This window comes from Mycteria americana, chromosome 1 (genome assembly GCF_035582795.1).
Source record: "Mycteria americana isolate JAX WOST 10 ecotype Jacksonville Zoo and Gardens chromosome 1, USCA_MyAme_1.0, whole genome shotgun sequence".
Classification (NCBI taxonomy): Eukaryota; Metazoa; Chordata; class Aves; order Ciconiiformes; family Ciconiidae; genus Mycteria; species Mycteria americana.
The window spans coordinates 110,296,847-110,319,658 of record NC_134365.1 but is presented as its reverse complement, the minus strand read 5'-3'; the positions used below and the strand labels follow the sequence as shown (position 1 = coordinate 110,319,658).

Below are 22,812 nucleotides of genomic sequence, written 5' to 3'. Positions count from 1 at the left end.
TTGGATTAATCTTTGATTTTTAGCTTTGGTACCTGAGCCTTTTTTCAGCTAATAAGGTCCTGTGGGATAGAGAGATATTTTTGTCTGATGCTTGAAGAAGTATTTGTGTTTGATGTTCTCTAGACATTGTCAGACTGAAAGAGATACCACAGTTCCAGAAAGAGTATACTATGATGACATGACGTTAGAGGAAAAAAACCCAAAACACCCTTAATGAAGACATTGTGCCCCATTTTACTTTCTTGAGCTCTGACTATGTGGAAGGCCTTAGCAGAGAGTCTTGTTGCATCATATCCTGGAAATTAGTCCCAGAAGCTTTCCCAGCCACGTGGAAAACCTACCAAAATCGGGTATATGTTCACAGTTCAAGGCAGAGAAATTAGCAGTGTGTATTTTGTCCTTCAGAGCAAAGCTCCTCCTGTTTTTCTTTAAATCCTTGTATTTCCCACTTGCAGTGTACTTGTGGCAGTTTTCAAAGAGCCAGTTTGGCTTTGCAGTATTCGTTACCCACAGATACTGACAAGTTGTAATAGGATAATGCTACTGCTGTGAAAAAGGCTCTCATTTGGTCTCCAAAGTCCGTACCTAATGCTCAGTAAAAACTAAAATTAATACAGTTGTAGATGTATGTAAAAAGAGAAAAACACTAACAATTGATAAAAATCATTCTACTTTATTTGCATGTGCCTCTTAACAGTGCTCCGCGGTTTTACTGTGCAAGCTCATCCCATCTTGGGTACTGCCCAGAGCGTAGAAGTTTGCAATGTCTACACAAGTGCTTATTTCTCAAATGAAAAATGGAACAGTGCCTAAAAAGAGGCAGTAGAAGAATGTCTTTAAATATAAAACCATCTGCTTTTGCAATTGTATTTTCATTTATTTGGCCAACATAGGTAAATTTAGTGTGATCCTAATATCCTGTCTTCTGCCACATCTTCATTTTTGGCAGAGAGCTTTACTTTATCCAGATCATGTTGCAGGTAATGAAATATCTACACTATTGACAGCATTCTGAAATAAAATTTACTTCCAACCATCTAATGTTTCTTTTTCTTCCATTATGTCAGAATGCTAAAATGAAAAAAGCTTTTATTTTTAAACTGTTTGCTATTCAATCCCTCCCCAAAGTCTTTTAATTTGTGTTTTAATACTTCTTTCTAGAACATGACAACATTTAAAAAAAATGATGCCTTCTCTCCAGCAAAGGCAAAGAAAACAGTTCTAAATCAGATTGAGCCTCTACATTATGGGGACCATCAAATCCTTCACTCTAGCAGTTGCCTCAGCAGAGAAAATATAATAAGGTAGTTAGGATCACTTTAATTAGATTGAGGTCCCATATATGGCTGTCTAACTTTTTGAGGAACAGAGAAAGGGCAATAATACCTCTGAAGGTCATCAGAGTTTCTCTAATAGACTGTGATACTCAGACCAATTGTTAAATAGAGAAAAAATTGAGTTCTGGGGTTAACTTGTGTCAGCACCCAAAGCAAGGAAAGGATTTTCCTATGTTTCTGGTTAGGTTCAGTTCTGTAGGTTTTCTTGCAGCGCATAACTTCAACAGATTGTAGGTGTGTGTCCAGATTGTATTAACAATCCCCTTTTATAACTGCAAGCAAAGTTTATTCTGAAGTTATAAGGGTCACCCTAGTAATAGCACGACTGGTTGACATGACATAAACCCATGACCTATTTTATAGTTCTCTTCAAAGATTTTTAATATTCGTCAGAGAAAGTATGGGAAATGGGTACTTTATTTATTCAGTGAAAGCTTATAAAATAGCTATATTAAGATTTTTTTATATGTTTATGATTTTAATTTATTACCCTTTCTTGTTGTTTCTCAAATACATTGCATTCTGAATGCTGTTGACAGAGTAACAATATTTAATTATACCACAAGGCTTTGTTTATGGGCAAACCATTTCAAAAGAAAAAAATAAAAAGATTTTTTCTCAAGTTTAGCTCTGAAACCAAATTTGACCTGGCTGTGTGAAGAAACCTTCTTTATTTAGCATGCTCAGGCAAGCAGCTCTCTGTCTCCTGAGAGATTAATGTTGTAAGCAAGTTATGCAGGTGACTCAAATCCAGTTAATCTCACATAAAAAATGTTAATTGCATTGGCAATGGCATTCACTCTGATCACTTTATAGCTGTATAATTAGCTATTGGACATATTCAAGGGGTTGTCTGAGTGATAAAAATACAGGAAACAACATGAGCGATAACTTCTTCTTTCCTGATTCACACTGTGCAAAATGCAGAGATGATGGAAAAATGGAAATAGCAGTTATTGGTATTTGCATGTCCTTGCTAACTGGGATCTGTACTTACATAACTATTTATTTTCTAGCAAATTCTAAACTGTTTTGGAAAATACACACTTTTGAGAAGCTGATCTGAAACAAACATGTATGTATACTCCTAAATTGCCTTGATGTGGAATCAAGTGATTTACCTAATGACCTTTGGGCCATTTACTGTCTTGTCAGCTGCGTTCTTCTCAAAATGTGATAGGAATTTATTTTCTCATCTCCTGTCTAAGAAGCATTTACAGCTACAGGTAGCAATTTCACAAATACACATATGTTAGTTTCTTAGCTGTTTACAGGCAGCTTTTATAAACATGGTCTAAATTAATTTTTGTATGCAGACCAAGACAACATACAGGCACAGGCAGAGTTACTTAAATTCAAGGGTCTCTAAATCATCTATAAGGATGCTGATCTGGATTTAAATTTCTTGATTTAGGATCATCTTTTGAAAAACAAATGCCAAAATGTAGAATGTATTGTGTATGAGCTCAGAGCAGAGGTTGGACTGAGCTCTCAGGAGAGAAGTTGTGAATAAGATACTGTTGCAATTTACAGAAAGTTTCATTAAGATATTCCCTTCTAGATCCACAATAATTACAGACAGGCCAAGTGTATTGCTTAGCTTTATGATTAACAACTAATGCTTTTGTTACTTTGCCCAGTTTTAATAAGTTTGTCAAGCCAAAAGGCTTTATCCAAAATTTTCCATGCCTGTTGTCTGCTTCAACTGATTTTGATTTTTTTAAATTGCCACAATAATTCATTCTTCTCTAAGGATGTTGAAGTTCCTGCAGTTTGGAGGTGAAAGGAGTAATTGGAGGGAAATGGGGAAGAATTTGAAGGAGAGGAACGGAGGAAGCTTTTTGTCCTGAGAAATGCAGGTCCCTCATATTGAATAACAGAGACATAAAATTTGATGGGAAATAGCTACACTATGCCAGAGTTGTAATTTTTTGCTTGTCCAAATAATTTTCACCAAATTTAGCCAATTATGCACCTTTCTAAAAAAAAAAAAAATCATCAGTTCATACACCAGAGACACCAGGTAGAATGCAGGTCTGAACAACATTTTCCTGCAACTGCAGTTTAGCGCTGCTGTCACTCTCCTGGGATGATACTTGGTTACTTTAACCGATTTTTCTTTTGTTAATATTGTGGGTGGGCTGTATCTGGGTGGCACAGAGAAAAGAAGCTCCAGTTCAAGTGTAGAACCACAGAATCATAGAATCATATAGGTTGGAGAAGACCTTTAAGATCATCAAGTCTAACAGTCGTTCAAACACATAGTGAAGAAGAGTCAGTTTGCTGTGAGGTACGAAGCAGTGAGAGGCATGGATAGTTGGAAGAGAGACTGGACTTGGACACTTGCTGGGTTCCAGCTGTGAACAGCAATATTCTGGGCTAGGAGAAGACAAATCAGCTAAGGAAGCAGTCTGCAGCTGGAAAGAGCTGGCACAGCCAGTGGCTGGAATGGAGAAGCCAGAACTTGATGCACTGTCACAGGCTGGCCAGGACACATAGGTGAGGGCAGGAGCAAACCTAGCTGGAGATGGGGAAGGGTCAGGAGACTATATGCACAGGGAAGAAAAATCTGATGAAGCACACTCAGGGCAAGGAGCTGTAGTGAAGGTTATATATGGCTGGTACACAGTCTTGAAACAGGGAATAAAGACTGAGATTTCAATGTGCGGGGAGAGACTAGAACTGAATTTACTTGCCCAAATGCTGTTGGAACCTGCAGGTCCCAGTCAGGTCAAGGAATAGGACAAAAGCAATGGCTTGGGAGAAATGGGGAGAAGAATCTCTGCCTGTTAGACATGTTTTTATCTGTAGCATCTGGAAAAGTGCTATAGATTCTTGAGCGTGTCTATTCTGCTGACAAAATATGTTTTTCCCTGCCAGTAGGTCCCCCTGCTAGTATCATGGAATTCCTATGTGATGCTGTCACTCATTTACATAATTATTAACAGGTGGTTTTGTGTTCCTTATTTTCTGACTTAATATTCTGATTTGTAAAAGCATCAAAATTTAGCAGATATTTTTTACCTTGCTTTCTTAGATCTCCATCGCACTTTAGAGAGGAGCTATGGAAATAAGTGAATTGTTTATGAAGCATTAAGATAGGTGCAATGGAGGTCATGAGGAAATTAATAATTTTGTCTTTGAAGTGAAGTTTGAGTAGTATGACACGAGGCCACCCACTAAATGGTACAACTAAAGCAAAATATTCAACACCTGCTGAGTAAATGAATACCAACAATCTGGAGATGTTTGGGAAAAATTAGTATGTGATCATATAACTGCAACCAGTCCCATAAGGCATAAACAAAAGGGGAGTGATTAAAGGGCATGCAGACAGCCTTAGTTCTAGCACTTCTGGCACTGAGGTGCTGCGTGCTTGATTTTGCAACCTTATTAATGTTCTTTTAATTTTTTTAATTTGGATATAGTAAATATGGATAGCCAACCCATAAACTCAGCTCCGTAGTTATCAAGACAATCTGCCTTAGTCAGAATCTTCTTATATCTGTGTGAATTTTGAATAATTTTTTAAGTGGCATCATACCCTTCAACTTGCTGAGAATGAAATGTGAAACGCAGTGTGTAACCAGTTTTAAATGTCTTTATAATAAATCCAGGTCTTGAGTGGAAATACTGCTTCTTATAAACCCAGTCTTATAATGGTTTGACTCTAGCATAAATAATTTATGACAATAAAAGTGTGGCATGGCCAGGAGAGGACAAAACAAAATTTGTGCAATCCAAAGGCAACTTGGAAACTAACCCCAGTGACATCCTTTCAAATGAAATTACCGGTACTTTGAGTTTGTACCAGTATAACTGAGATCAGATTGTGGCTCTGCATCTGGATTTTAAGCAGGCCTGTACAACATTATGATGATTAATAATATTTGTAGCCGTGCAGGCTAACATAACAAGGGTAAACAGAACTTATTATTCAGACCTTAATTTAGTTTTGCAGGGTGAAGTTAGCGATGGGGATCAGGGAAGCTCTGACCTCTGTACGATAGTCCACAATCGCCTGAGATGCATAAAACGGGGTTTACATTTGCCTCTGAAGCATCCAGACATTGATTATTGCCAAAGGCAGCCTGTCTTCGCTGGCAGCTCCTATATCGCTAGAGCAGGCGGGAACTTTTAGATCGCGCTCAGACATGCAGCGGTGCAGAGCCAAAATGTTCACCCAGCAGGGCACGGTCCTGGAGCCTTCTCCGCTGGCGTGGCAGGTGGGCAGTCGGTGCTAGCACAGGCTTCCTTCTGGTGGCACTCGGCTCTTGCGTGAGGGCCAGATGCAACAGCCACCGCTCCTCCAGCCTGGCAGTCATCTTCCGGGCTATTTATGCACATCATCAGTTCCACTTGTCTGAATTTGTGGAGCTCAGCCTCCTTTCTTCGTTCTGTGAATCGGTAAACAAAAAGATGCTGAAAAGTCAAAAGTGTTCATTTCAACCCTCTGACTCACTAAGGAATTTTAATGTCTCTTTCAAGAACGGCCCACGTTTCTCAGGCGACCGATTAACCAAGTGGTGCTGGAGGAGGAGGCCGTGGATTTCCGGTGCCAGGTGCAGGGGGATCCCACGCCCACAGTCCGGTGGAAGAAAGATGATGCAGACTTACCAAGAGGAAGGTGAGAGCAACATTCGCGTTCCCCACACTTTCAAATTTCAATTGTTGAGTAATGCTGGAATCACTCCCTACTACTTATCGTTTGTTATTTGACATTACGGGCAAGATTTCTTTCCCATATTGCTGGTCTTTGGCACTACAAAACTTGTTCCAGAGCCACCTGAGCAGGGAAGCCCATTCTGGGTTGAATGGTCCAAGGTAATGGATTCCTGTGGAAGGAAGAAAAGTGATGCGTAGGTATTGTGAGCACATAGGTATTCACTGAATTTCTCACTGGAGAAAAGTAAAGACGTTTTAGGAATGTACTAGTGATAGTAGCCTTCAGAATAACGTGCTGATACCAAAACCGAGAAAACATGGCTGGAGAGTTGCAGAGCCGCTCCATTGCACTAGCAGGGTGAGTTAGAAGCAGAGCGCTGTGGTGGGCTTTGCTGGCTCCTTGGCTAACGTCTCCTTGGCTAAAGTCTCGGAGAGAAACCTTCCTCTTGAGGAAACAAAGGAACAAACTAGCACAAGTGGAAAACAAAGTTGGAATTTGGAACAGGCCCCTTGTGTTCAAGAAAGATTCGTTGAATCTGGAACAAACACGGAGAAAATTCCAGAGTGATCAGGGGATGAAAGTCTGTCTTATAAAAGGACATTAAATTAGCTTGGCTCCTTTCAGCTAAAAGAACATTTTGGTTCTCGCTTTCTGGAACTCTTTCTAGTTTTGATGCTGAATCATTACTAGGTTAAAAAAAACTTAACACAGAAATAGGTCTGGGAACAGGAATAACAACCCAGGTCTCCATAACCCAACCACTCCTTCTGGCCCTGTGAATCCTGATTCATTTTTGCACAGTGCTTTTAAATTCAACAGGAGACATGAATAGTTCCTTTTTCCCCCCACCGCAGTTGATTTTTCTTTTCCATCAGTGTTGGTTATTCCTGGGATGTTGCTGATGGAATTTGAAGAAAGGAAAAAAAACCCTAGATCTTCTGTTCTTCGAACAAGTGATTTAAACAGTGGACTTATGTAGGCTGGCTGCCAGTGTTATTTCTGCTCCTCCAGTCATGATCTTAAAAAAACAGCAGCTGCAATGGTGTCTGTGGCCAGTTTTTGTCAGTGTATACTAAGTGTGCTGTGAGCAGATTACTAGACTGGGCGTAACTAAAACAAGTTAGACATTGCTGTCTGCTTTCTTTATCACAGCATGTCTTACATCTTCACCCCAACAAGGTGAAAAATGTGGTAAGACTGTTATCTGGCAGTCTTCATCCACTGGCTAAATATGGTTGCTTAGTGTCACATACACTTTCATGAAAACCGATGGCAAAGTTCCTCAGAGTTACACACCACTTATTAACCCAAGACACAAACATGACTATCTTTTGTTTCTCCATTTCCGAATCTTTAAAAAAATCCCCAAAGTCAAACTGGAGAATGCCTGTTTTGGTTTCCACATCCTCAACTCTGTAACATGTCTTACTGAGCATGCAGTTCTTCTGTTAAATATATTACTGTAATGATACATAATCTAGAAAAAACATTTCTGGATAAGTAGAGATATGTATGTATATATCTAGAAATACTTACATTTTAATATTAATTTCCTTGCAATTTAAAACAAAATAAAAAATGACATAGCTTTTTTGCTAATTATATTGTTGGCTGTGTATACATATAATACATCAAATATTATTTTGAAGAGCAGACTTTTGGATGACAGGATGAATTTTTCTCGTTGCTTGCTATTTAGCTCTGCATTGTAGAGTAGTCCATAGTAAATACATTGTGCTTCTGTGATTTATTCTTACTGTTGTGCTTCTTCTGTTGTTTTAAATCATGTCTACTTCCAGGTCTCATAAGCAGAAGTAATAGATGATGAGCCAACAGTGCTTTTGATTAGGTTGCACTTTTATTTGGGTTTTTTTAATGACTATGTTCCTTATTTTTCTTTTATATATTACTGTGAAAAACATAGTAATATGTGCTTTGAGGTAATTTTTTCTGTTCATTCATGATGAAATATATCTAAGGAAGAAGAAATGAAACATGAAACATAGGAATAGTTTTCACTAGGCTTTTAACTAAAAGAAGAGAAGGTTCATCAGGTACATTCTGATCATAATCAACTTCAGGCTCAGAAATTAATCACAATGTTTTGCAGTGTTTTTACACTGCTGTTTAACATTTCATTAACTATGTTTTTGCATCTTAAAATAGAAAGCGGGGGTATGTCTTCATTTATGTCTGCTTCCCAGAGCATCACAGGGATGGGTGAGGAAGGGGCAAGGTTGCAGAATCCCACACTAGAGACCACCTTGGATGATAGAGGACTACCGCTGCCGCTGCCCATGTAGTGGATTACCACCACCTGAGCCAGATGGATTGTAGTCATCTAGTAGAGTCCAACATCTACACTTCAAAAGCAAATAGCTCTGATGATCAGGACTGCATCTTTTCTTTTCTTTAATGTATCATTTGTATAGCAAGATACGTGAGCAGAGTCTTCACTGTCCAAAAAGTGGAAATTTCCAAACCATGCTGCATGATGATTAATCCAGTAAGATAAACTTGGAACATTTAAAAGAAAAGCTATCGTTTTTCCTGCATTTTTTAATGCAAGCAAAGAAATTTGCCCAGGTATAGTCTGAATGGATGGATGGATGGATGAGAAAATGATAACATAGCAATTTTATAAATTAAGAAGAGAATTTCTAAGTTTTTCACAGAATCACAGAATCGTATAGGTTGGAAAAGACCTTTAGGATCATCAAGTCCAACTGTAAACCTAACACTACCAAGACCACCACTACACCATGTCCCTAAGCACCTCAGCCAAACCTCTTTTAAACACCTTCAGGGATGGCGACTCAACCACTTCCCTGGGCAGCCTGTTCCAATGCTTGATAACCCTTTCAGTGAAGTAAAATTTCCTAATATCCAGTCTAAACCTCCCCTGGTGCAACTTGAGGCCATTTCCTCTTGTCCTATCACTTGTTACTTGGGAGAAGAGACCGACCCCCACCTCTCTACAACCTCCTTTCAGGTAGTTGTAGAGAGCGATAAGGTCTCCCCTCAGCCTCCTTTTCTCCAGGCTAAACAACCCCAATTCCCTCAGCCGCTCCTCATCAGACTTGTGCTCTAGACCCTTCACCAGCTTTGTTGCCCTTCTCTGGACACGCTCCAGCACCTCAATGTCTCTGTTGTAGTGGGGGGCCCAAAACTGAACACAATATTCGAGGTGCAATTTTCTTCCTTGATGAAATGGGAGATTTTTTTTTCTTTTTTGAGGTAAAACCAAAATTAGCTTTCAGCTTCTGAGCTCCCGTGTTTTAAGCATTTTAACATCTACAGTGAAATATGAAACCCTCAAGGAATTCCCTTTGTTACGCTTCCCACATACATAAATCCTTCTTCTGAGCAGATCTGTGCAGCTATTTGTCTTACAGCTTTCAATATCAATTTCCTGTTTTTACAGCTAACGACCTTCTTTGCACACCTGTCTGGTTTTGTTTTCTCAATAATTTCCTTTTGGCATCATCCCTAGATTACAAAACAATTATAGTGTGTACCTGTTTCAACAATTATTGCGAATTTTTAAATTTGCCTATTGTTAGTTCAGGTTTCAAAAGTGTCTATTTCAGTGATAGCGAAGTGGGATAAACTGAATTTTTGTATGCATTTTGTTTCTGTAATTTGCTCCTGGTGAATGCCAGAATCAGTGATATTGGATCCATAGCCTTTCAGAAATCCTTCTCTGTTCTTCCATCTTACTTCCTTTTAGCTTTTTTACTGACACATGTGAAAGCAAAGAGAAAAGTAATCACAGTAATTTCTAGTGACAAATATAAACAGTATTGCCCCACAGATTGGTGCGTTCAGTAATAATTGGAAAATAATTTCAGGCTGTTACATTTTTAATTATAAAAGTCCCTGGTGAACTGTAAGCATCTCCAGTTGCAATTGGATTGAATGAGGAAAAAAGCAACTTCTAAAGAAATTAGTATGTTTGAAAATATGACTATTTAAAAAATTTAATTGGGCTATTTTGTTGAATTGTCTGTGTAATTACCCAGAAATTTATGAATAGCCATGATATAAAACTGAGAACAGATGGACATAAGTTTATTCTGAAGGTGCAAGGCTTCATTACAAATCTTAACTATTATGAATTGATGATCTAAAACAACTCTGGTAGTCTATATTTTGAATTTAAAACCTTAAAGTGGTTCTTATAGTGGAAGTTTTCAAAATGCCTGTGAAAAATAGGTCTCACTAACAGTCAAAAGGACATTATTTTTTGAAAATCCTGTAGACCTGACTTGAGATATCAAATACCTTGGTAAATATCATGGAGCTCTTCTGTGTATGCTTGGGCAGGAATTATGAAAGCTATAAGAAGGACCAGGTGGAAACAGTGTTGTGGTTTATGTATGCTAACTGTTTTCATAGTTCTTTTACAATGTTGTGATAATGAATTAATTAAATTTTTCAGAGTTGAAAATTCTATTTAGAGCCTAAACCAATCCCAGCAAATTAATAATTTGCTATTAAAAATGTTGATACTGCACCGACAGGGAGAAACAAAGTACAATGTGAAGTCTGGGCTGTGTAAAGCTTTTTTCCAGAAGCTGTCCATTTCAAATCAGTGACCCAAGACTGAAATGCATTGTGAATCAAGGGTGAGGTGCATGGTGTATATTTTATTTTAATTGCTCTAAAAATTCAGCATCACACCATAGCTTCCACAGTACACAAAGGCTAGGGAATAGTTAATCAAGTATGACTCATGTCAAACTACTGGAGGTGAACAGGATATTGTGAGGTCACCGGTCTTATGCCTTTGGCTGCAATATTAGGTTCACTATTTCACGAATAGAGGCTTTTTTCATTACAAGTGACACAAGGAAATGGCACAAAAATTGTACTAAAGCGACTGAGACAATTGTGGCCATGCAGAATGACCAAGACCTCTTGAAAATTAAATAAAATTTGTCTTTCTACATTGAAGTGTTTTTCCAGCCACATGTTCAGGTAGCTTTCCCTTTGTCTGCTTAGCAGAAATAGACATTATACTTTCCTGCTAAGGAGCTGATCGTCTCCTGTGTGGTGGGGAACTCAATATGGCCTGGATCAACTTTTGATTCATCTGCTTTTTAGTCCTGGTAACAGGAAGAAAGCGATATTATTTGAGAGCCTCCAGTATGAGAGTGGCATATCTATGACTAGCAATTTAATAAAATTTGAATAAGGTTTGTACAGTGTTTCATGTCTTCAAATTTTCTAGTGAAGCCGAAGAGAGCAGCTGCATAGTCTGTAATTACATAGCAAGCAATACAGTTTTTTTTTTTTTGAGGAAGTGAAGAGATTTTCAATTACAAGTTAAAATTTATGACACACTATAATAAGTGTTTAAACCTTTTACACAGAAGAAGCTAGCAGTGCCAGCTCTTTGGGAGAGTGAGGTTAGCTCAGCAAATGTATTTTTCAGTTGCCTTAAAAATGACTGAGTAGCAATCACATGGGCCTTTTTTTTTTGCATTCCAGCCCAGAACAGCTGGTTTAGCTCAGTAAATACATCTTTAATGAAATTACAACCTGCTCTTGTAAGTTGCACTTACAGGCACTGTCTGATTAGATGAATATTGTACTAGAGATGAAAAGTGGCAACTGCACCAGCAGGAAGAGGTATTTTTTTTTACGCGCCACCCACGCAATGGGAGTGTAGGCAGAAAAACCAAGAGCGATGCTTCAGAATGAAAATGGTGTGTAGTTTACACAAAGTATATTGCTAAGTGTTAAGAGATTGTAGGTTATTAAATGAAACAGAGCAGTGACACACAGCAATGAAAATTATAAACAGCACAGTAAGCTTTCTTATTTACTAAAGGTTAGGAATATTCATTAAAAATTATTTGGGAGAATGCATTTTTTTCTGTTGTTGAAAATTACCCATATATTTAAACACATTAAAGGATTGCCATTATTTGCTGAGAACCACAGATTTTATATTTATTTTTATTAACTGCTATAAGTGACAGACACTGAGGTTTAACCGTAACTGCAGTTGAGAGTTTAGACTTAACTTATTCTAAGATATACGTTAGCTCCAACAACAAAAGTCTGTGTAGATGTTAGTCTCGCTGTGTTTTTAAAGCTGGCCTCTTTGTACCTGAAAAGTAATTGCGTACGTGTAGCCTGAGCAGAAATACTGTCTGTCACACTTCTGATACATGTGCGTTTTCACTGTCTTCCAGGTGCAAATCTTTGAAATGCATTTAAATGCATCTGGCAGCAAACCTTACCCAATAAACTCAGAAAAGTTAGGGTTTTTAAGAGGAGATCCAGAAAGGGCCTAATATCCAGAGATGTTCTGCATTTGTATTTCTCTGTGATCACAGGACAAGGCCCCGTAAGCCAGGGAGACAGTAATTTTTAAGAATAAACACAGTGCTACATAATTCTATTTATATTCTGTGGATGGGATAGTGAGGTATTTAACTACAGCCTCCTCTAGATACAACCAAGGGGAGAATGACCTTTCAATGAAATATGAGTTAATAACACTACAGCGCTGTGTGCTTTGTTCAAGTTAATCTCTGTGCAGATTGTAACAAAATGCAGTCTAATGTGTATTGAAAATTAATTAGAGTAAAGAGTGTGTTTTAGTAGTGTAATGGATATAATCTTTGGTTACATCAGCAAATTTCTGTTGCAATTAATAACAATTAACGTTTTTAAATAAAGGGTCAGGGAAAAAGGATGTTTTTCATATTAGCTGTATCACGTGTACTATTCATCACCTCTGGTTAGAACCAGTATGATTTGCATGCCCATCTTTTGTTTCCTAAGCTAAAGCATCAAGGAGAGATTAAGTCCCTTTATGAGGAGCATACAGGAGAAGATTGGATGTTCTTAATAGCTTGTCAAAAGGAGACAGTGAAGAAAGAGGTTTAATATGCTATTTGTATTCTTATGTACATCTGGAGGGAGTAGAGGTGGTTTGCAGAGGATCTTGTTATCTTGGGTTTAATGCAGCACACGGCTGGCACAGGGCAAGCTGCAGCACAACTTGCGGAGAGTTCGTGTTGCCTAGCTCAACACAGGCAGGTTTCAGCGGAGTGCAATGGAAGCATCTTTTTAGCTGTTATGTTGCATCATTTGAGGAAACTTTCTCCTGTAAAGCCAGAGATATCATTGAGAGATAGAGAGGTGATGAGGGGCAAAAGGGAGAGAGGGGTTGATTTATTTTTGTGCGTATAGCATCAAGATGATGTACCCCAGTGCTGGTGGAGTATCCCCTCCTGTTGGTTCTTTGGGTTGAGAATCCCTCTTCTCTGATTGATATTTTGCCTGTCAGTGATCCCTTCCTGTTCTGTAAGTGGAAAAATATTCCTTACAGTTTTCTGAGGAGTACATGGCCAAGTGAAAGTGTAAATTAGAGTATTTTTGACATTTAAATTCCCTCAAGGCATGGCACTGAATAATGTCCTGTAAACACATCATCCCACAGTTACCCCAGAGGTCTCTAGTCTAACCCAGTAGTTATCTGCCATTCAATTTGTATGAAATATTAAATGCTGTGAGCAAAAGTGTTAGACATGTGGCTCTGCTAGACTGATCAGCAGAGAAACAGTTAATAACATTGACATTTAAATTGGCTTCATGTTAAGTGTCAGTTCTCACCACAGAGCTGAAGAAGAGCTATTGTTTCAGGCAGTCTGTTTGCGGATGCATGAAAACAGTCTCCAGTTGCTTACATAAGGGTCAAGGTTGGGAAAATAGCTTTACAACTCCACGGACAGCAACCATAAAGGAATTGTGTCAACTAGCAGTCCTGACTACGTGTTTTCTCTTTATACTGTGTGAACTATTGGTGATCTATGAAGTGATCACTGGCAGTGCACTGGAAATAAGATTGTCACAAGAAAATGGTTTATTTCTTATTCTCTCTTATTTAACATCCTAAAATTGCTAAATTTCAGAGAATTAATGGACTCACTAGCAGAGTTCTGAAACAAAATTTAATGTCGGTAGTAGTAGCCTCAAACACAGATTTCTCTGAATTTTCTACTCACAGAAGACTGCAGTAAATAAATGGTCTTGCAGGAAGGAGACCTAAGAAAACTTAACGTAGAATTTCACTCAAAATATCCATTCTAGTGCTTGAATCTTTATTTACTGTCAGAAAAGCAGAGTATACTAAGTAAAAGCTTAGTAATCACATAGTTTATATAACGTATTTATAAGTTTCAGAACATTGAGGTAGCCTGCTTTCTTGAAAAGTATATCAAACAGTTTAAGCTCAGTATTATCAGTTAATTGACTATTAAAATTATAGAATGGAAAAGTAAAGATAGTTAACCATGCAGTTTTTCTGTAAAACCCTCAGGAGAGCAGGGAGACGGAAACTGGTAGTTACCTTCAAGTGGGAGTAAGATTCAGCTCTGACCACAGCATCATTGATGCTACTGGAATGGCTGGCCTGCGGGGATTTCTTCTGCTTTAACACATTCCATCCCTGCATGGGATACAAAAATTGTCATCTCAGTTAAAAACAAACACAGAAAAAATGTCAGTGAAAATACTGCAAGGTTAAAGTTTTCACCCTAAGAACTACTTTCCAGTTCCTATTGGGAAGTCCTATGTTGAGAATTACTTAACATTACCAAAATGTACTTTTTAATCATGTGGCTTCTGGCTCAACTGTAATATTGAAGGCACTTTCATTAAAACATTAACATGACTTCATCTTTAATTACCACTTCAAGGTTGGTTACTGATTCAAAATGCAGATTAGAAAATATTTCAGTTAGTTCTCCGACAAGTTTATCGTAATTGTTCATCATGCTTAAGGCAAATAATAATAGAAAGGCCAACACAAATTCTATTTATTTCAAACTACTCCTAATCTGTGTGCTCATGTTAAAAAAAATGCATCAAGCCATATTTAGTGAGTGCAAGATGCCACTCTGGGCTCAGATCTTCCTACTGTGTTCCAGTCCTTGTGGTATCATTTCAATTTTTTAAAAACAGAAATGGACAAAACCAGTATTTTTCTTTTCCTTAAAATTAGTTTCAGTGGCATGTGCTGAGCAGATAACCCTAAGAATCAAGGGTGCTTTTCTGACAGATGAATTTATGACATAAGCTTTAATAATACAGATCTCTCCAAGTGCCTGACAAATGTGTCTCATCTGTGAGGGAAAGGACTACTTCTGGTGACAGGAGGATAGGTCTCCATGCCAAGTCATTACATGGTCTCTTAGCTCATACTTCCACCAGCGTTCCAGTTTTTGAAATGTGGAGCTCTGTCTGGAACTAAAATCAAATCAGAAGCCCATTTTGGGTAATTATCATGTGGTAATTCCCTATGAGTACTTCTCTGTGCAAACAGAGATGTGGAGGCAAAAGATGGAGCCTGCATCAGTTTAGAGAGAGTTTACTGAGTCACTGATTCCCAAACATAAGCTTTGTTCTTAACTTCTATGTGTTTGCAAATTATTTCAATGGGAATAAAAAAGCAGTCTCATTTTTCTTTCTTGGGTCTCTTCTGACCGCATGGCTACTGATTTTGTGAGGCACTAGTTATGTGCATTCACATATGTATGTTTGTATGTAAGAGTAGTACTGCATAGTGTAATGCTTCCAGAGACGTTGGAAAACACCAATTCCTTGGACATAGGTATGGTTTTACAATGTTGGCCCAACTGTTAGATACACCTTTTATGAGATTTAGGCCATTTTACTGAATGCCTTGGTTTAAGCCACGGTGCAGTGTGGGTTCGTGTTTTATATTATTGCAATTGAGAGTGTCCACCGTAAGAAATTACAAATAATCTGCTGATAACAAACCATGAAAGATTTTGGACTAAAGCAGAACCTGCTGTCAGTATAATTTAAGAAAATCAAAATAGTGAATAGTAACCTGTATTACTTAGCTCTTTTTCTGGTTTTTTGGAATAAGGCCAGTTTCATAAGAACCATTTTATGTGACTGCTTGCATATATGTCTTGCACTAAGAAATTCAAGGTAATGTCACGTTGCCTTATTCCTTTCTCTGGTATAAATAACGTAGCCAAAGAATAAATGGGAATCTGGACATGTAGATGTGAGTGGCAGCCGTCCTGTCAGCACCTTGGGGATAGCTCCCTGGTAGCTCAATTTATTAGCTGTAATCAGTGTCTTAGAGCCACCCAGCAACAAACAGCCTTGATTTCAGGGGTGCAACAGAATAATTTGAGACCAGCGCACACAAATGTATACATTCATGCTCCCTCTGTCGCTGATTCAGGTTTTGCTAGGGAAAGAAAATGAGAGACTCCTTTATCTTTCCCTCAGAAAGCTGTCACTCATATAGGTTTGTGCTTCTTTCTTCTTCCGCTTATCAATGCATGGGATGGAAGTGAAAAAAAAACCATTTCTTGTAAAAGGGAGCTGGCAGTAGGGGTGGCTGCATCACTGATGAGAATGGAGGCTCTCCATCCTGCTTCTGGACCATGCAAGGCTGAAGCAGGTAAAGAGCTCATGCCTCCTAGCTCACTGCAGCTTCTCCTGGCTCCCTCCATCTGGCACATCTAGGAGCCAGTGAAAAGCTGTGGCACTATGCTGGGAGCTGAAGTGCCAGCACCACAAAAGAGAAGAGGAGACAGAAGCTTAAGCCTCCTTAACTACCTCCTGTTTACTCTGTTTTTGGCCAGTAGCATCTCTCTATTTGGGCTCCCTAATCATTGATGTTGTGAGTAATCGTGAAGCTTTGTGCGTGTTTTGCAAAATAGCCTGGCAAACAGGCAAAAGAAAATAGAGCAAAGTAATTTTTGTGCCATTTCTAAAAAAAAGGAAAGCCTACAAAGCCTATATACAAAGATTCTATTATATATTTTTTATTTATTTATTTACAGTGATGTTTTAGAAGAAAATAGGTGCCTGGTATAAATTGATGTAAATTTTTTGAGGCCAGTGGCATCAGTTCACAACAGTTAAGATGTGAATTTTTCTCTTGCAAACTCCCTTTAGCAAAAAATATGTCTTTTTGAGTTGGCTTTGTTGAATTCAGTAGTGCATTCTCACAACTTTAAAATACACAGCTGAAGCAAGTGCATCCTTGTATTACCAGTTAGACCCACTTGGATCTCTGGAAACGTAATGACTCCAGCTGCCAACACAGCTTTGCTACCTGTGCACACTAAAGACAAAGAGGTGCATATATTTTTATGCATAGCTGCATGGACTTTTTTGAAAATCTGGAAATCTAGGGGTTCTGTGAAGCACTCAGTAAAACATATATCAAATGGAAAAAACCATATTGCTAAATCTCTCAAAGTTCCGTAAATTCTCTCTCTCCTTTTTTTTACTTTGATAACTATGGAAGGTTGGTGGCTGAGTATGGACAGATACACATTTGAATGTGGGGGAAAAAATGATAACTGTGACAAAACCAGTTTAATTCAAGGTTATTCTTACATGCTTAAGCCAATGCATGAATCCAACCTCAGTACATTATTTTGTGATACTTAAAAACAGTTAATGTGTTTTGTTTTATTTGTTATTTGGTTGAGCAGATGGTAATGGTTTTGACACAATTCAGTTTTTTATTTTTCTTCTTTTCTTTTCTTGAAAAAGACAAGGCTCTTTTTCCCACTTTGTCACAGCTGGTTACCAATCAATCTCAATTCACGGTACAGTGATGATAGCACATGTTGTTCAGGGGCCAAATCTGATTGGGTTGCATTTTCAGCAGTGTTTCATATCAAAAAAAAAAAAGTGTCTGTATGGCAGTGACTGTCAGCACACTATTGTACAACTGTCATTAATCAAAACTAGCAACAATGAATGCATTCATATGTGCCAGAGACTGCCAGATTTCACTCAAAATCACCCAATTTCTATTAGAATTTCCTCACCAGCAGTGTTTTCTCATCTGCTTGTTGTTTCTCTGTTTCTTTCTTCCTTTCCTCTCCCCTGCCCTCCATTCCTTCTCGGTTAATTAAAGGCAGACCTGCTCTAACTATTACTCGTAGAACAGAAATTATGTAACGTGGTGCCCAGAAGTGGCTGGTTTATATCTAGGCACAGGCTGAGTAGCTGTTTAAAAGACCTCTCCCAGCTCAGTCTGATGGCTGAAGTCTAAGATGAACTGAAAGGTTAAGCGCCTCCAAATGTTTAACAAAGAGAAGTACTTAGAATCAATTAGATGGCCATAAACATGTGAAACTGATGTCTGACGCCCTGGTTTTTAGCTGAATGTTGGCATTAGTTGGCTAGGAGTCAGCAATATTTTGGCAATATGTCAGAAGGTGTTTCTTGACGCTGCACATATTTTGAAGGCCTTGCCTTCTTAGTGCACTGGCAACGTTAAGGACCAACTTAACCAGGACGCTCTGGTTTTCCGCCACTCCATCACCAGTCCAGGAGTCTGGTAACCTCTGCCTGTGATTGGTATTAGCTGTCAGAGAGGCCCTGATCCTGGTTCCTGAGTGTTCAGTAGCACTAATCCAGATGAGAGTCAACTTCTCCAGAAACTCAGGTGGAAACATCTTGCTGTGGGAGTATGAGGCTCTGGGACTGAGAGGAGAGAAGACACTGTTCAAGACCGTGCAAGTGGATGCTTGAAAAACTGAAAACGTATTCAGGCTTCGCTCCTTGATATTTCACGGTCCCTTTCCCACACAAGCTCCTTGTGCTGCTGTGGATCAGGCTAAAAGCCAATTTTCTTCCTTTCTCCTTCCTGCCTGCTTCATCTGTCAAAGCTCTTCAGTGAACTGTGGTGACTTCTGGGGACAATGTGGGAACAGATGACTGAGGGGCAGCGTATCAATACTTCAGGACAGCAGATGGTTATAGTGTCCCATGGGTCCATATGTATGAATCTAATTGCTAGATGGCACGTTCTGCCAGGGTGGTCCAAAAACCCAGTATGGCCTTGTTGGAGAAGCAGCCTGGGAGAGCTGGACCTCTCCTTGAAGTAATTGATAACTGGGCCGTGGTAGTGACATGTTTACGCCACCCTCCATTTCACGACCCAAGTGGGAGATGATGGCCGCGTCCTGGCATGCCATGCAGCTGGCTCCTTCCCCCAGCAGCCTTTGCACAATTTGCATGATTGGCAGGTGCAAACATAAAGACTGCCGAAGCCTCCAAGGCAGCTGGCTGGCATGCCGGCACCAGCACATCGGTGAGACGAAGAAGAGCGAGTCAGCTGCAGCCCACAGCAGACTGGAGGGGCTGCCTGCATCCCAGTTCAAGCAGCCGCTCAGTCAGGTACAGTCCTGCTGCCTGTCTGTTTGTATCTCGGCAGCCGTAAGTGAGCCACAGGGATGTTATTTGTCCCGGGGGGGTGAGGGGGGAACCAATTAAATAAGTGGTTAATAGTTGCCCAGCTTTATAGCTATGATTCTTATATCCAGCTCAACCCATTCCTATATCGACCTCATCATTCTTATATTACAGCTCATCTTAGTTTTCTCATCTTACAGGAGCTGAATACAACTTTATATTTTTAATCCCCTAGGGCTGGTCTTATGTCAAGAAAATAAGCATTTTCTCTTGTCTGCAACTCTGTGGTCGCCAAAGACAAATAACTTCTCCATCGTTGTGGGATATTGTTGTCATATTCTTGAGATTTTTAAGGGCGACAATTTGCCTTTTCTCTCTTACGAAAACAGTGATTTCTCTTTGCCATTGACTAGTGCAGCACACCATGCAAAATGACATAATTTGTGAGCAGTCGAGAAGAAATGTGCCTCAACTGCATATGGTTGTTGAATGTAGTTGCAATAGATCTGTACTGCTCCAGAAACTGCATATTAAGTTCTCTAGCATCATAACTTCCCCCCACCCCCCCAATGGTACTACGCTAGCAAAAAAATTGTCCCTAAAGGTTTCTGAAGTTTGCCGTGGCACCTACTTATTCCTCCCCTTGGCATATCTCATATTCACTAGTTAAACCTGAGGTACTGCATATACATATAATTAGGTGTAACTCCTAACAAAAGGGTATTATATGTGTTTATGTTTATCTCTGACAGAATGGTTAGTCTCAATTTGGTCTTTTTTAGTTTATTTTTTGCTAATGATTAAAATGGACTTACTGAATATAGAATGAAGCTATATTGCATTGTGGTGAGTGCGAAAACATGTCTTGACTTCTCTTTATTCTTGGAATTGCTAGTAATGCTCTAATTGATGTTGTGAGCTTTAATTAGACAACAGAACTTTAAATGTTTCAACATATAGGGTCCTTTGAGTTAAGATGCTTTAAAGTCTGTTAGCGCACAGTGCTCTCTCTACAAATCTATACTAAAGGAACCAATAGCAATGTACGTTATGTACACATAAATAAATTAATATTTCAGACTCCCAAAGCATTTAAAAATACTCATAGAGCCTCACAACATTCCTGTAACTAACTGCATTACATTCTTATTCATCCAAACATTTAAGGGTGCTCTTCCATATGATTTCAATATGTTTGCTGAACAAGTCTACAAGATCATTACTGTATAACAAAGAGAAGGTAAATTAATTGTTCTGAACTTATGTCATGAGTGTGTATACAGTCAGAAAGAGTATTAAAGTCTCACGAAGTCTCGATCTTCCTTTAGTTTCATGTTCCTATTTCACTATTTGATACATGAAAATCTGAAGCTAACTTTAGATTCAAGGTGACTTAATTAAGGGGCTTATTATGTCTAGAAGAAATGTTGAAAATAATTTTACAAGAGTGTATTTCAAGAGTAAAATGTCCATGCTGAAAACCAGGGTTTTCCTGATTTGGGAGCCAAAGAAATTTCATACAGGATAAAGTCTCCTGTTGACTTTAATGAGCTTTGGATCAGAGCCTAAAATAGTTTGATAAGCATGACTTCTGCAGGATAATGACAATTTAACTGAAAATACTTTTCTAGGTGTAAGCACTCGGCATGCCTTGGGAATGAATGTTCACTGCATGCTGAGGTACTTTGTATTATTTCAAGTTTTTTACATCCTCATAGTTTTAGAATCATTACAACAGTAGAAATAAGGAAACAGGCAAAGCATAATTGAATTGTTTCTAATTTCTTTTAAGAAAGAGAAAATGTTATTGTCCACCCTTTATGAATCATTTTGTAGTATTTCTGTGAAATTGATAAATCTCCTTTAATGCACCTCTTCAATAAATGTCACCTTCCAGAGCTTAAATATATTTTTTATTGTTTGTAATCGTGTAGTGTCAGATCCTACCATGCTCACAGTTTCCCTAAGGGGTTGCTGCTGTAGAGAAAAACTATATATAAAGGGAAATTTCCAAATCAGCAAAAGGTAAAATGTGTAGCTCACATAGTTAAAGGCATGATAAAACTGAGCTGTCATGTATTGATAACTGATGTCTGATAGCTTAATTTTATCTTATTGCTCTAGATCAAGGACAAAGTGAATGATATTATTAATAAAACCCTAATACTGAGTGAACATAGCAATACTAATTTTATGTAAAGTTTCTAACTAATGCAGAGTGCAATAAAAATGTCATGAAGATTAATGCTTGGTGGAATTATCTAATGCTAGATAATAATTTATCTTCCAAAGTTGGCTCCAAGATAGATTCAGACTGGCATATTCCAGGTGAAAGTTTTCATTCATTTCTGTTCTCCACAGAAAGAGTTTTCATTCTTTTTCTATAACGCAGGTATGACATCAAAGATGACTACACTTTGCGCATTAAGAAGGCCATGAGCACAGATGAAGGAACTTACACATGCATTGCTGAGAATCGAGTTGGAAAAGTGGAAGCCTCTGCTACCCTCACTGTGCGAGGTAAGTGCTCCCGTGGAGAGAGGGCCCATGTCCTAGATGGATACATTGCTTTATGACGAAATGGGCCACATCCTTACCTGATATGGTTTGGGTTTCACATACCCTTTGCAATTGGGGGTGCTGGCACTGATTTACATCAGAGGTGATATCCTGGTCCTGTTGATATCTCGGGCAAAATTTTAATTTACTTCAATAGCATAGGATCTCCCTGCAGTTAAAGAACTGTTCCATTTTTTTTAATTGAAGAACAGATGCATATATATGCATAAGCGAGCACTACATAACCATGGGCATAGACTTTAATATGTGAGCCATCAGTTTAGGCTCTTCTTCACGTTCCTTCCTCTAGTAAGTATAAGGAGTATAGTAAGTGACTATGTTTATTAATGCCAAACATAATGCAGATAATATTATTATGTGATTAGCTCTGCCATAATTAAACTCTCTACCATTACTCTTTACCTGAAAGATAAACCCCAGCCAAAGAAAAAAAGAAAATCCTAATCAAATTTTGTAAGTATTACAAGTAAAGACTAACCTGTTCTCTCCTAAAATATTCTTGGTCTCTAGCATCCACTCAGTGTTTATGTGCTGCTGTTTGATGTGGTAAGGAGGTTTTAAGACTGGTAGAATAATGAGTTGCCAAAATGTCTTTTGTGACAGTAGATATAGACATGCTAAAGATTATGGGGAGAGAAAAAGTTTTTAGGCTATTATTTCCATATGAGTAAATAGAATATAATAGTTATTACTTCATTCCAAAAGATAAGCAGCAATTTGGCACAATGGATATCATGCAGACACTATTTCACAGTTTAGTGGTGCATGCTGACGGTTTTCAGTAGAGCTGTGAAAGGTTAATAAAAACATTTTAGCTTTATCTGTTCTTCTCTTTTCATACACATTAAATCAAATGTTCAAAGTCTCAGTGGATTGCTTTATTAGAACTGGGGTCAACTGACCCAAGAGGCCAGCTTCCATTTCCATCCATTTAATGCATGGACACAGTTCAGTTTAATTTGCTGAATTCAAAGGGAAAAAAAAGCACCAAGTGGCTTTGTAGGGGGG

General features: G+C 38.5%; 1 protein-coding gene across 8 annotated transcripts in view; it reads left to right on the top strand.

The window, feature by feature from the left end:
* The window catches only part of ROBO2 (roundabout guidance receptor 2), a 540,145-nt gene that overhangs the window by 395,428 nt on the left and 121,905 nt on the right, over window positions 1-22,812 (top strand). For all 8 annotated transcript variants that reach the window (XM_075516579.1, XM_075516554.1, XM_075516590.1 and 5 more), the window contains exons 5-6: window positions 5,826-5,964; window positions 21,617-21,756. In XM_075516579.1, coding sequence (XP_075372694.1) covers window positions 5,826-5,964; window positions 21,617-21,756 — 279 coding nt within the window. The remainder of the gene's footprint in view (window positions 1-5,825; window positions 5,965-21,616; window positions 21,757-22,812) is intronic.